Below are 15,919 nucleotides of genomic sequence, written 5' to 3' on the forward strand. Positions count from 1 at the left end.
ATAGCCCTTTGGGTAATTTGGGCCTAGCTGTGTCTCTTCCCAGGATCTTGCTGGGGGAGAATGTTGGGAGTCAGCACCGACGCGGTGCCAGCCCTGCCCTGCAGCAGCAGAACCCTGGGGTGTTATCAGCACCTTCCTAGGCCCCAACACAAAGAAAATGAGCTCCAGCTCAGCCAGAACCAATACACCTTTGCATGATATTTAGCAAGGACTTGGGTCAAAACCAGCCTCATATATGTCATCCCTGCATTGAGAATCGCTTCCAGAAAACTCCTCACAAACAGCAGCAAAGGCTTTCCTCAGGCTTGTGCGATCATTTCCAGAAGCTCCATCACTCACCACAGCACATTTTGCTGACTTCCCAGCTCCCATTCTTTTCCTACATGAGCTCCCACTCTTTCCTTTGGACTTACAGACAGTTTACACCTAAAACACACAAGACTATTACTAGTGTGTTAAGGTGAAGTATGTTACTTAACATAATCATCTGGATAATTCAAAAAGTATAAGTAGATGCTAGACAAGTAGAATTCAGACCTTTTGGCCTCTGCACCCACTCTTAAAAAAGACTCTGATCTGCTGACCTTGTGAAGTGTGACCCCACCATCTCTCAGTGACAGCAGCAGTAAACACACTTTCTTTCCCGTGCATTATTCTATGCTAAACTTCCAACAAGCCAGGATTTACACCTTTCTGAAGAACTGAAATAATTTAGGTGGGTTTAACTATATGGATTTCAGAAGAGATTTTGAATTTAAGCAAAAACAAACCAAATCAAGCAAAACAGTAAAACAGTATACAAACATAAAATGCATATATATGAAAAAGTAAGATAAAAAAAATTCAAAGGGAATCTCAGCAAGGTTTTATAGTGCAAACAACACAAGCTCTTCTTTCATGATTTGCGTGCATCTCCAGAGCTCTTTTAATAAAACTATATATTCATACAGTGAATAGCTGATAATCTTTTCTTCTCTATACATGTGGAATTATAGACTTTATAAATACTATGCATAATGAAAGTACAAACCACCAACCTGACATAATACCAATTTATTTTAGACCAATATATTTGCATTAAATTATGTCACAGTCACAAATAAATTGTTATTCACAAATAGTGTCACTTAAATGTTGTTCTACATGGTCTTAACAGGAAATTTATATTACAATACATTACTTCTGGAAAAACAATGTATTAACTGACACCAACCACTATAAAAATGAATTTATATTGTTTCAGTTTTCCTGCTACAAAATAATGAAAGTGTATGTAAACAGAGTATTTTTATTATTATTATACTCTGTGAAAGCCATGCACAGAATTACTGTGCTCTGTGGCAAAAGTTATGTGCAGAAAAATGTAGGGTTATATTGGGAAAAATTCTTTTGTTGTAATCAAAAAGGGCAGCATAATGGCAGCAATCTTACAGCCTTTCTCTCAAAGTAGAAGCTCATTTTCAGGAGATGGTGACAGTTAATCTCTCCTAACCCCTGTTGAAATGCAACCAGAAACAAAAATGGTTCACCTTTCCACTGGCTTTTTCTGAGGGATCTGCTATTTTTACTTTACACTTTACTACAGCTAGAGACTAAGTTTCAAATAAAAGCAAATTTTATTAGAAATGAAAACGAAAACCAGAACTGCTCTTACTGGTCTTCACCATAAGAACATTTGCAGAAAAAGTGGTGACAAAAATTACTTCTTCGGAAATCCCTCAAGTTAGACTATTTGCAGTAAAGAACAAAAATACTATTGATTGTTAGGGAAAAAACCTGATTTTATATTGACAGTGGTGTACATGCTCCCCCTGACATTTCCTTTCCAGCCCCAGTGTCATAGTTTAAGCCCAGCCAGCAACTAAGCTCCACCCGGCCAGTTGCTCACTCCTCCCTCAGCAGCTGGATGGGGCAGAAAGCAATGAAGAAAATAATAAGAAGAGCAATGATAAAATAATTAGAATATATGTAACAAACTCTGTGCATTGCAATTGCTCATCACTCACAGACTGATGCCCAGCTGTTTTCCCAGCTGTGAACCCTGGCCGGGTTTCACCCCAGTTTATACACTGAGCATGATGTTCTGTATCACTTTGGCCTATTTAGGTCAGTGTCTGGCTGCATCCCCTCCCAGCCTCTTGTGCCTTCTTGCTGGCAGGGCATGAGAAGCTGAAAAGTCCTCAACTCAGTATAAACACTACTTAGGAACAACTGAAATATCAGTGTTCTATCAACATCATTCTCATCCTAAATCCAAACCTCAGCACTGTCCCAGCTACTAGGGAGAAATTAACTCTATCCCAGCTGAAGTCAGGACACACATTTAGAGAGTATGCAAAGCATTTCACTCTTCCTCTTTATTTTTTGTCTTCTAATTATAACATTTCCTCTTCCTCTGCTGTTCCCCAGAGTGGCAAGCCTGCTGGACCGCTCCCAGGAGCATGAGTAATGATTGGACAGTTGGTGTCTTAACCCTGCATCACAGCTCTCAATATCTCTGCAGGGCGCAGAATGAGCCACAGACTCTGAAAGATCAGGGGACCTCATTTATGTCCAATGAGCACATGCTTTGCCCCAGACCAAAGCTCTCTTTTACTTTAAGCCCCAAAACGGATTCTCCTATTCCAAGTGATCCTTTTCAATTAGTTGTTTGCCTACTGTTAGATGACACACTCCCTTACTGGTTATAAAATCACCTTTGAACACTTTGAGCTACACAATTTGCTTTCTCTGTAGCTGCTCTCTCAGGGCTAATGTCACTACTCCTGTTAATCCACTGCCTTTTGCATCTGTTTCCAATTAAAAATTAAGGAAGCATTTATCTGCTTTAATCCCATTCATCCACTGCTTTTACAAAGGGTCCCTCTGAGTTGGCAGCACTCTGGTCAACAGGCAGCTCCAAAAACACGTGCACACTGATGATTCATGCTAAGTGATAAATTCACTGCTGGTTATTGTGCTTTGTCTCAAAGTGCCAAACACTGTCCTTGCCCAGCATGTATGCAGCCCCAGGTTGCACGAGCCTTCCTCTACTTCCTTTATCAAATTCTTCAAACAGTGTACATCTTGTGTACAAGCCATGAAAAGCACTGAGTCCCTGTCATAGCACAGATAATGCCGAGTGCCTGTGTACTCAGAAGAGTTTTTTCCAAACCTAAGTAGCTGTGTGGTTTCTCCCCAAAGTGAAAAATGTTTAGCTTTTAAAACACACACAAATTTCCTTCTTTTCCAAATTACCCTCTTTTTGCAAAACATTTTTAACAGCGTCTCATTCAGGTGTTTTATTTTTACATGAAGTACAACTTCCTGGAAGTACAAAAATATACTTTAAAGATTAATTCCATCTTCCCATGCTAAATAGAAATACTGAAACTACCAAGTATTCAGATCTAGCTCTGGTCAATAGAAAGACTGTTTTCAGACTGTCATAGCATTCCTGGGCTTTGCTATCTTGCAGATACTGTAATTACATGTTATTAAAACTTTTCTCATTGATCAGCCACAGCTCCAAAGAACTGAAGTACAGCTTTTGAATCTTATCTCATTCTCCTGCTAATTATTTATTGAGTTAACTCTGTTCCAGGTATCATATGCAACTGAGTTAACACTCTAACAGATCTAACCATTTCTGAAAGACCCCGAGCCCTGCTGCACAGCCTTACATAAATGTGAGCCTTTGTGAAAAACAGAGATCCTTCCTGTCTCACAGAAGAGCCTCAAAAAGTCCCAAGTCCTCTGCTTTTAGAAAATCCTAGAAGTTCAGAAAAGTGCAAAGAACCTAGCAGAAGGGAGGAATTGACATGAAACATGTAGTGAGATGAAAGGAAAGGTAAAAACACAACAACTGAAGAGACAAAAGGGACAGCTTGGAAGCATGGGGAAGTATGACAAAAACCAGAAGATCAGGGCAAAATGGTAGAGAGGAAGAGAGATAGGAAAACATGGCCTAGGCATCTCAAACTCTAAGAGTCTATAAAGTTTTTGCTTGTTTAGCAGTACCTTATGGAAAAAAAAAAACACCACAGCATTGGAAAGAATCCCACACTACAGAAAAACTAACAAAAATTTAATTATCAGTTGTCATCTGGAGTATTCAAAGTTTCTATTTATGAAAAGTACACAAAATGAGTGCACAGTTTCAGATAAACATGTCATCAGGGGCTATTTCTAACTAGTGTTATTTGCAAAAATGCAGAGCAACACTCTATTTCCTCTATATTCCTTCTCCAAAATGAATCACTGATAATGCCTCCATGATATAATTAAAATTATGCTTACTCTAGAAACCTGCAAAAACCATGAAGACAGTGCAGCTTCATCTGACCACACACGAAATGTAGGGCACAGAATCACACACATAATTGGACTTCTCATCTTCTTAGTCCAATTCTTACTTTAGGCTTCAAACTGTGCTTGGAAATAGTTTCAGATACTTGATCACTGAGACTGGAACTAAATTAGCATTGTACACATAAGCAGTCAGCTACAGGATTTAGTTTACGATTGCTGTGATAGCTCAAGGAAGGATTCAGGTGTGAACCTCTCAGTATTGTACATTGTCTGCAAGCCCCGAACTTTGAAGACATTGCACATAGACTTTCAATCAATCAGTAACACAAAATCAAAATCTCAATATTTTTACACAGAATAAAGCTCACAGGAGGCTATTTTCAGGTCACAAGCATTACTACCACCAGCACAACTTAATATAGATACCTTTTAAAATTTATTAGTCCCTCTGTGGAAACAACATCTGCTTCAATCAGTTTACCCCGGCAACTGCTGTTCACAGGGTGAGGCTTCTTCTATATTACACTACTTGAGACACCAAAGCCAACTCGACTTGAGTTCACTGAGAGCACACTGGTGTGTCAGCTTGAGACCAAAACCTGCCTTATGTGCACCATCTTCCAAGAAAAATCCACAACAAAACTGGGAGACAAAGTTTTCACTTGACTCTGCTCCTGGCAGGTACTGACGCTGTGACCATCTGCCATCTCCGCACATCTAAGAAGACAAAGGTTTCCACTGGAAACCACAACCTTTCTTGAAAACCCAGGTAAAAAGGAAAAGAAATCCATTTTCCATGGACTTAACAATATCACTACTACTCTTTTTAAGTTCAAGGAAAGGAGCAACCATAGAGTACTTATCACTAAGTCTTCATATGATGCATCTATGTGTCTATAGTTTTCTGCAGCTCCTCATATTCTACCTATTAAATAATTTTTTTCTTTTTATTGCAATAGTAAATATATTCCTCTTTTATTTCTCATAAAGTTGAAAATATATGGAAAAACAGCACTACCAGACTCTAACACTGACTGTTATATAAAGCTGTATTTCCCATTCATTTATTTTGCAGGCAAGTAAACACACTAGCTTTTTCAATTTTACCTTTTTGTTTATCTACAGTCTTGCATTAGTCCAAGTATTCTATTTTTGTTACCTATGGAAGTATCTGTTTACATTTTGCTCTTGTCAGTGTTTTCACAAAATGTAAACATAAGAAAAAGAAACAAAAATTGTTTTTTTTACCACATTTTAAATATTATTAGGGAGAAGTATAATTTTTTATTTTCGTATCTTTGTTACCAAGATTCATAGCCTAACCTCTGAACGTGTCACCATTAACATGTCTACTTCTATTGTTTATTTTTTCACAACTGAGGTAAATTCAACTGTCTCGTTGAAACTTTGTTGAAAGCATTTTAAAGAGGAACCCCAGAATATCTGGAGTTGGAAAGGACCTAAACGGATCACTGAGTTAATTCCCGAGTTGTCAAAGTAATACTTTAATTTGATAGGGGGCTTTCAAATAGTTAATAGATACAGTATTCTGAGACCTGCAACATAAGTTTTTGCTCAAATATATTTGCTATAGAGGTTTAAAATCTTGAATAGCATCTTTAAGCACTGAACTCAATATTTAAATATTTACGGAATTAATTTTCAAATACAACGTCCAATACTGTGAAGAAGTCTAACACCACCACATGTTTCTTATCACCTGCATTAGCACAGGATTTGAAAGACTGGGAAACCATCTCCCTTTTTCTGGAGAGAAAGAGACACAGAGAGAGATCCAGTTTGACTTGTGCTGCATGGACAGCTTTGGCTACATATGCGGGGTGACAGCTATAATACCTTCATAGCTGCCATTTTGGGGCTAATTAATACATTAATAGAAGAGAACTTCCACCCTTCATGACACATATTGTAACACACAAAGTCATTTCCTTCCACCTGCCTAGACTGGACTTGGATGTAATTTCCATAAGAACATTTAACTTACCATCTTCATCTGTCTGGATAATGGTCTCCTCGCTTTCCTTCCTCCCTTCTGGGTTGGTTAAGATCATCTTGAGGCTGACATTTGTGTAGGGAGGCAGATGATCCACAACGTGCTGAGGGGCTTTGGGGTCCATGTCCAAGCAGTCTGCTTTGCTCTCGTTGTGTCCACAGAAGTAGTGGTAGCATATAGTGACATTGAAAGTGTGGCAACGAGTGATGTTGTACCCCAGAGATTCCCAGTCCACAGCGATGTGTCTGGCCTGGATCTCAGCAATCTTCAGTGTTTTGGGTGTTCTCATAGGTTCTAGAAAATACAGCATAATGAAGAAAACAATGTTAGCATTCTTCATCTGGCACTGAACTGTAGCTGGTGGATGGTGCATTCAGGGATGTGAGAGTTAAGGAAGCACCCAACAAATAGGCAAGTATTATCCTTTGCACAGGAGGAGAAAACACTCCTTAATTTTTTTTTACTTCATTCCTCTTTGTCCTGTCTTTGCTGGCTGTAATCAGTGATGGAGACAGCAATAGTGAGAAAAAGAATAGTTAATTATCTGGGGAGCAATTCAAAGCAATTGAGAATACAGGCAACAGATGCAAGGAGAGTGACCAAAAGGCCACCCAGCTGTCACTACTGGCTTCCCTTCTTGATTTCCCCCTTACCCTTTTCCTTTTATCCTTTTTATCTACCTGTGTAAATTAGATAATACATCATAATGGTAAAGAGTGTACATTTACTACATCATGATTTATCATGCCACCAAGCAACACTGTATACTAATTATACTAATTACCTTACTAAACTAGCAGTTACAAAAACAATGCAGATATTAATTAGTGTTTATTATTTTAGTAATAAAGCTCTTCATTCAAGCAAAACCCCTCGGAAATAGCACAAAAAAATGCTTTGGGATATTCACATTGCATCCTGATCCCTCCAAAACCCCAAAACCATGATTACTCTGAGCAGGTGATCTCTGACCTGCTCCCCAAGCTCAGCTGTTCTCCCCACATGCATTTGCAGCAGCAGAGTACGTGATGCTCCCCAAGCTGTCATCAATCTTTCGCTGCCTCTCCAGTGCATTCATTCCTCATGCAAGAGTAACTTTTATCGTTGAACTTAATTAAAATGATTACACAATGAAAATCATGACCATGTCTGTATATACAAGACTTTCACTGAAAATATACCCTGCTAGTACATGCTTCCTCACCAGAGAAAATAAAGCCTGTGATTGATACAGTTTCAGCCGTGTGTCCTTGCTGGTTTAAGGTCAAAACAGTCAAGATTGTTCAAGGAAGTGAAATATAGGATTTCTCCTTCTGAGTATAACTGTTCTTTGTAACTTGCATGAGTTCCAACAAGACAAAAATCAGCCAAAAGCACAGATGGTATATTGAGATAAGGAAATGTGAATCAGTGTAATGTATTCAGCATGCAGTTTGCCAGACAAACTGCAAACATTTAGTTTCAACCATCAAAACAACAGAATTCTAAATATAACACAAAGGTATTCCTAGCAACATGATGAATGATAAGGATTAAAAATTTCACCTATGTGTTGCCTTGATCTATCCTTTCTTCTTTTTGAACAAGCACATATATTATCTTTGCCATTAAGTTTCTTTATCATGTATACAGTGAAAAATGCAATTAAGTAAGACTACTTCCGGGGTAGTAGCTGTCTGAACACAGTGTACTGTAACAATAGACATTTGAAACTGAAAGATAGCATTGAAAAGGTCCTTGAGAGATAAGATACTTGAAGAGAAGGAGAAAAAACAGGGTTTTATAGAGAAAACAGTGCCTGGTGCTTTAGCAAGTAGAGAGAGGTGTGAGGTGGTCATTGAAAGAAAAAAAAGTAGCAATATAGTAGATCTACTGAAGGAGCTGACAAGGGTCTTCAAAGAATGAGTATTCTCTTGGCTACTGCAAGCACTTGGGGAAAAACTGAACACACTCAAGTGCCACGAATGAAGAGAACTGTTGAGACAAATACATATATACATACATGTTTATGTATAGTTATATACAAAATCAGCCCTTTTCTTCTATGAATGACAGTGCAAAACTTAGTTATACATACTCTGATTCAGAGTTTGAGGCCTAGAAGAGTAAACATATCCTCACCAAGGAAATGTGTTATAGGCTAAGTTTTCTTTCTGAAGTGGAATTATTTTTCTCATTTTAGTAATTTCCTCTTTGTTCTCCTACTCCAATTTGTGCTTTCAACCACTCCCACTAGAGATGGAATTCAAACCTGACTTCAAAATTTATTGGAATTAAAACAACATAACACCTGGTGTCTGACCATGAAGTCTGAAACTCAAGAGTTTGAAGCCACCAATCAGTAACAGAAAACATTTTCATCTTGCGTCTCTCATAACAAGACTTAAACTGCATTTACACTATGCTGCACAGCACTTCAAAGAGAGAAGAAAAAAAATAAAAGCTTTGTTAAACTTAAAGAAAAATTATTTTACAATTCCATGCAAATTTTACAAATGTGTCACAGCATCAGAGGAGATACTGAAATGCATCCTTAATTCACCTGTCAAAAGGAAAGAATGAAAGACAGAGTGTGATCTCGCTTTCTCACAACTATTCCCTTCTTTGGCAGAAATTAAACAACTTCTGCAATATTGAGATGGTAATTAAAGTCTGCAGAGTCTCTCAACAGCTTTAGTAAACTCTGCCAACTGTCCCACTGCTCCTAAAACGATGCTTTAAAAACTCAATTTTACTCTTTCTTCTGGGCAATGTTCATCTTGGGAATCTCTAGAGGTAAAGACCAATTGTTTTAAACTACCACACCACAAAGTCTCCATCTGTAACACCTCAGTAAAAAGCAATCTTCGAATAATTACTTTTCTCAGAAAAAAGCACTATTGAATTTTTGAGTAGGCTTCCCAAAGATCTCAACCATCTCATTAAGAATAGCTTTGATCTTGATGGGAGCAAATAGTGTTCATTTCCTTGTTTTTTCCATTTCCCATCACAATTTAGGGTTTGAGTTTCAATGAAACATTTCTTTAGTCCCACAGGGATTTTATTTCAATTAATGCATTATCTTCTTATTTCTTGATACTCTTTGAGTACTGTAAATCCCAATAATTCAATTCACGTCTTGTCTTCCCAGTTTTCTTCCCATCTTTTCTCACATCGAGAACTTTTATCCAAAATACATGGACTTTTAAGCACGAGTTTTTACTTTATTGAATTACTTGTGTCAAATAGGCACCATATGACAAAGACAGAAGAAATAAGATGCTCTCAAAATACCTGCTCAATCCCCAACCTGTCCACTGGAGTGTCAGAAATGATGGCAGAAGGCACTTAATATGTTTCAAACTTTAATTTACCAATTACCCCTGTGAGACATGTAAGTGGTGTTAAACTTTTCTGTGAAAAGAAAGAGGCGCAAAAAAGGTTAATAGCTTATTCAAGGCTACAAAGCAAATTACTGCCAGGGCCATGAGAAAGCTGAACCCAGCTGCCAGGTCACTGGTGGCCATCAGACACCCAGCTGCAGCAATTCATAAAGCTCATGTACAATCTATGCTTCCACCCAAATTCTAACTCCAATCCTACACTCCAGTCCTTTTTTAAAAAGAGGTTTGGTGGGTGTTTCTTTAAAGGTTTTCTTAGAACAAGTTTGAAAAAGCATAACAGCGCCCAGACACTAATTGAATATCTGAGCATAAGGACATGTTATTTAAAAAACAATAATTTGGCTTATTCTTTTAGAAAGATTACTTGATTGAGAGCTTCAAGTTTGAATGAAATAGCTTTTTTTTTTGTTGTTGTTTTGCATTAAATCTTGCATTTAAAATTTAAATTTTTTGGGAGATGATATTCATAATTTATTTCTTTTTTTCAAGACCTTTTCTCCATCAGATAAAAGGCTGTAGGGAGTTCTTCAATATCCTGTGACTGCATCAAGCTCTTAGATATGAACATCCTGACTGGCAGAGTTTCTTCGAACAGAAACCCAGCAACAAAGCATATGTTGATTTGGTGGTGGTGGTGGCAAGGTTGACCTTTAGATTCTCATGAGCACCACTGATGATGACAGGCTCCCTCCTGCCAGACCTTGCCCACCCATGGGCTGCTGCCATGACCTTCCTCCCATTTCCACCACTACTTGCAGCCACTTCTCCCTCTGCCCTTTGCTTTTCACACCTGGCAATATCTATCTCTGTTATCCCCCTCCTCCTCACCCCTGCTTTGTGTCTTGGTCTACAAATACTACCAAGTGATTACTGATTCGGATTTATTATCCAATCTGACTGGTTTTAGCCTCATTGAACCAATTTAAAACAGAGGCATTGGGAGAAGACCAAAACAACAGAAAAATCAGAATAATAAGAGATCTCTATGTTTGTACAGATTACTAAGTGCTCAATCCTTATCCAGAAACCATGCAAAAAAATTACATGCATATGGCACTCAATCACAAAAATTTCTGGATCAAGAAGATTTAACCCAACCTTATGTGGTAAAATAAAGAACACTTTAGTAATTCTCCAAAGGTTAACAATAGAGGCATAGATGGTGAAAGAGACAACCTGTTGACCCCATACAACCTCTCAACTGCAGGATGATTTAATAAGACTCTCCAGATAACAGATAAAATGAAATTCAATTTCTTTAGTGCTTGATAAGCAACTCATGATATGACAGGTCAATATCAAGCCTCTTTGTAGAGATTATCTGTCGCAGACATTTTTTCATAGAAATCCTTTCTTTCAGATTTCTGCATCTTCTGGGAAGCAAGGGCCCCAGAAGAAGAAGGTAAACAATTGTTATCAGGTGCTCTGAAATGCAATAGGATGCACCTGTGATTGGTTCATGTTCCATGTATTTATAATTAAGGGCCAATCACAGGAGCAAGCTGGAGACAGAGTCCCGGGACACAGAACTTTGTTTTAGATTCTTTTCTATTCTTAGCTTAGCAAGCCTCTGCAACTTCTCTCTATATTCTCTTTAGTATAGTAATAATGTATTATATATCATATATCAATAAATTCAGCCTTCTGATCAAGAAACAAGATTCTCGTCCTTCTCTCTCACCTCCTCAGGTCGCTGTAATAATTATCTTCACTTACACAGAGATGGGAGTGAAAACAAAAGCCTTCACAGCTGCAGAAGCAGCAAGGTGAGAGCATGCATTTCCTCAGAACCTCTTTTTAATGATAATACATATTAGCCTGCTGTCAGTCAGAAACAAACAGATGTCCCAAAAGCTGTGAAAAAGTCCCATACAAAGAGGCTAGCAAAGTGTGACATGTGCTCTGCTTTTGCTGCCTTTCCTCAGAAATCTCAAATATTGACTGCAAGACAGTTTAATTTCCACATACCTGGCAGAGGTGGGAGAATTAGATCTGATAAGAACCCAGAATGCACATTTGTTCACATGAAATGGAAAAAACTGGACAAATTTTAGAGCACAAACATTTCAAATAAAGATGGTGCTTCTCAAAACCAGCATATCCTTTCTATACACTGTCTGTGTATTCAGTTCTTTAATTTTGGATCCTTCCTCCCCCTTGAACACTTTCTAGTCTGTTATTACACTGAGGAGCTGACTTCCAATTTCTGCTTTAATCACATTGACTGAAATTCAAGTTTATCAAGTTTAAAAGCAAACCAAGTGCCTTCATTGGTGACACTGGAGGTGAAAACTAACTGGACTTGGAAGGTGTGATAATTTCTCCATTTAAGGGAACCACAGAGAGATGTAAGGCCTATGTTAAATGAAAACTCTCCTATAGAAAAGCAAATCTATGGCCATTATTTAAAAAGTACAGGTAATAACCCTATAATTTAAAGAACACTGTTTCTCACTAAGATTCCTTTAATTATCTTGCCTTCTATAACAAAAACTACATAGACAAAAAGAAGCCCTTATATTTCTTCCAATATTCTCAGTCTGAACAGCCACTGGAATTTCCCGGACTTTTCTTCTAATAGAACATGAGCTTCTTTGTCCTGTGGCTTCTCCTGACCTTTCTAGGGTAACTCTTTCCTTGGCGTGTGGGAAATAATAGAGGATTATTCCAAGATATCACCATGGTTGTTGCTCCTTTCTCAGTTCATGCAAGGTCCTATAAAACCAAAATGCTCCCAAAACTCAAAGGAAAAAAAAAATTATGGTCCTGTTGCTGTGAAGAATTATCTGAAAGACCTCTGATAAGAACCTTGAAGAAAGGTAAGAGGGAAAAGAGCTGATGGAAGCACAACCCACATAGGAATAACTGTCAGAAGTGCAGTAAGAAAAGAGTAAACAAGGGTTTCTTGCTTGCTCATTTTGTCTGCATTGCTCTCAATTATTACTTTTGTTATTCGTAAATGATGAATCAGGCAGAAAGGATTTTTTATATAGCTACTAAATTCCTCACATCATAAACTTGGTTAGGACTGCTGAACAGAGAAGTTTATGGCTCATTAAAAAGGACCAAACTAGAATTAAATATTTCAAGACACAACCACAGCTTCAGCAAGAACTATGCACATCAACTGTGATCACTTCTGCACTTTTGGGGGTAATGTGCTGTTGTCAAAGGAGCAAACTGTAATTAAGTTGTGTTATGAACAAAGCTAACAAAAATCCCTAGGTAAGGTGAGCTGTACTAGAATATCCAGGATGAAGCCCCTGAGTTTTAGGGATTATTAACCTACAAGTCCAAGAGAATTTAGTTCTGATTAACTACCAATAACTCCATTATTTAACAATATGATGATAATACAGGAAGATCCTTCAGACATCCCCAAAATGTCATGCATTTCAGTCTGATTTTCATAAACCAGTCTGTATGACAGAATAATTCCTGCCAATCCTATTCAAGTTTCTTGTCTGTAACTGGCAGATTTTTGACCATTTCCAAGTAGAGTTAAAGACAGCTTGGAAGTAAAGGCATAAAATAGTTATCGGCATGGGCCCCAATTCTTACTGCATAGTGATAGTTCATGAACAACTTACCTTTAGCCAGGGACTCTCTTCTTACAATTTGATGTGTATTCCAACCCAAAGCCACACTACATTGTATTACCAATTGTATCAATATTGATGCAGGATGATATAAGGCATCAATATGCCCTTCTCATAAATTATTGGAATAAAATACTATTCCATTGTTGGAGTACCTGAACTCCCTCATTCTCAGAATCTATTTAAACAGGACACCTGTCACATAGATAAATGTAAGTTGGAAAGTCTAACTAAGCTACTTGCTAGTAGCGTTTTTTGTTTGGTTGCATTGATTTCATTTGTTTTGGGCTTCTTTTTTTTTACTGTTGGTTTGTCGTTTTTTAAAAATGTCTTGTTTCACATCAGCATTTAAGACACCTGATTTTAGGCAGCCACATTTGAAAACTCAGGCCTTTAATCCTTTTAAACTTAGAAGCATGAAGAAATGGTGAACATCAAAGTAAGAGAATTTAATGAAGTTGACAGAAGTAGTACAATTTGAAGTATTTTCTGCAGTCTGATAAAAAGGAAAAAATTAACAGGTATATATTCCCATGATAAAAATCATAGGGATTGCTGGGCATCTCCCTTCTCAAATGTGTGACACACACATAATACAAAACAAATTTGGATGCAAACACAAAAAAAAAAAAAAAAAAAAAAAAAATTAACTTTTTCTGCATTAGTATGTCCATCTGTTTGTCATGTGAAATATAAACCCAGAATAAATGAAACTATGGTATTTATACTGTGTTAACATTACAGATTTATCTTGGTGCAAACAAAGGTTATAATGCAATTGCATGAAAATCTATGAGTTTTACCTCCTTTCACTTCATCTAGTGACTGATTTTTTTAAGCCAGCTTACAAATTTCTTATTGATCACATACTTCAGGGAGCTGAAGAAAACATCTGAATTATTACTTAGATAATCAGCTCTACTACACTAGTTTCAGTAGCAATGAGGTGATATTCAATATATTTTTAGAAATTATCTTTTTGGATGCAAAACACAGCTGCCCCTGCATCATAGGTGTAGTAAACAGATAAATATAACTGCACTACTGACAATTATTTGCCCATTTTCTCTTGGTAGTACATTTATTCTGTTGCCTCCACGCATGATTAACAGTTTATGCATCCTTAGCATGTAATCAATAGCTGCAAAATCTTGTATTAGTTTGAGAGATGAGACATCCCTTGATAATAAATTCTGTGGACTTCTCCAGTTTAGCTTAGCTCAAAAAATTCCCTTTTTTTTCTTTTTTTCTTTTTAAATCTGAATTTAAATCAAAAGGAACTATAGGGTCTAGGAGGGGAGAGGAAATGCTGGTGCGTTCTCTTTAATCTCATTCTTCCAAATGAACAAAACCTCTCTAATGGTCTAAAACACAAAACAGCATGTCAAGAAGCATCAGACTGCAAGAGTAAACACAGGGGAAGTCTGACAGTTCTAAATGCCTAGGAAGCCTGTTCAGGACTACAATCACCCAGCTTAATTCTTTAAAGTAATTTATGAAACTATAAATGATAAGGAAAAAGTGAACTTTTGACCTGAAATATCTGCATGATTACGTTAAAGCAGAATGGAAGATATAATCTAAAACAATAACAATAACATTATAAAGAATATGTAGTGTGTATTTACACACAAATGGATATTTACCCACCTTAACAGAGAACCTAACTATGTAATGCTATGAAGAAAGCATTTACAAACATTTATTTGAACATAAATTGCCATTATTGCTTAGGTGATATATTGTTCATTTCTCTCCAATACACATTTATAAACACGTTTTTTATGGTTTTGTTTACAAACTATATATTTGGGAACTTAGGATGTAATGAGTATTAAGCAAAATGACTAAGTTGGAGCAGTGTGAATGAGCTAAACAAGAATTTTCTATGGATAGTGTTAAAGCTTCAGTTCCTTTCTCCTGCGTAGAAAAATTTCAGTCCTCCAAGTTAGGAAGCATAAACATCATCACATGAAATAAATGAAAAAATGTGAAATGTAGTCTATAATAAATAAATAGCAAGCACAAAGTACTGAGACTGGGGAAAAAAGGCCACATTCACCTCTGATAAATAAGAATTGAAAATTGCAGGCAGTATTTATGATACCCACTTAAAACCTGCATATACATTTGTGTGTGTGCATGCATGCTGATAGACCCGTGTAGATATGTTCACTTCCCCATATGCAGATAAAACATCCATCAAAATTCATCCTCTCTGTCTCTTCACACCTACTGAAATGGTCTCAATCCTATTTTCTCCTGTTTCCCTTTTGTACTATCTGGTTCCTGCTGCCCCTGGGATCTTGGCTGAAACCACCCATCCTCCATCTCCCTGCCTGCAACCCACAAAGCCTTGAGTTTCTACCTTGGTCACAGCCCATGAACTAACACATCCAACGTCATGCTTATGTGGCAAAACTCAATAACAGCTTTGTGTCGCACCTTACTCCAGTAGCCCCTTTCACAAAATCAGTAACGCAAGACTACATAGCACACAATGTATATATTGTATAGTGATAGATATCTTTATATAATGCACAAACCTTGGATGAAACACAGATTCATTAAGTTGTTTAAAACCTGGAGTGACACCATAACATACAATGCCTCTGCTGTATATATTTTGTCCC

General features: G+C 37.3%; 1 protein-coding gene across 7 annotated transcripts in view; it reads right to left on the reverse strand.

Moving 5' to 3' along the window:
• PTPRK (protein tyrosine phosphatase receptor type K) overlaps positions 1–15,919 on the reverse strand; it is a 312,897-nt gene that overhangs the window by 85,686 nt on the left and 211,292 nt on the right. For all 7 annotated transcript variants that reach the window (XM_063151154.1, XM_063151149.1, XM_063151153.1 and 4 more), the window contains exon 8: positions 6,296–6,598. In XM_063151154.1, the coding sequence (XP_063007224.1) occupies positions 6,296–6,598 (303 nt within the window). The remainder of the gene's footprint in view (positions 1–6,295; positions 6,599–15,919) is intronic.

Source organism: Melospiza melodia, chromosome 3, assembly GCF_035770615.1.
Source record: "Melospiza melodia melodia isolate bMelMel2 chromosome 3, bMelMel2.pri, whole genome shotgun sequence".
NCBI classification, from domain to species: domain Eukaryota; kingdom Metazoa; phylum Chordata; class Aves; order Passeriformes; family Passerellidae; genus Melospiza; species Melospiza melodia.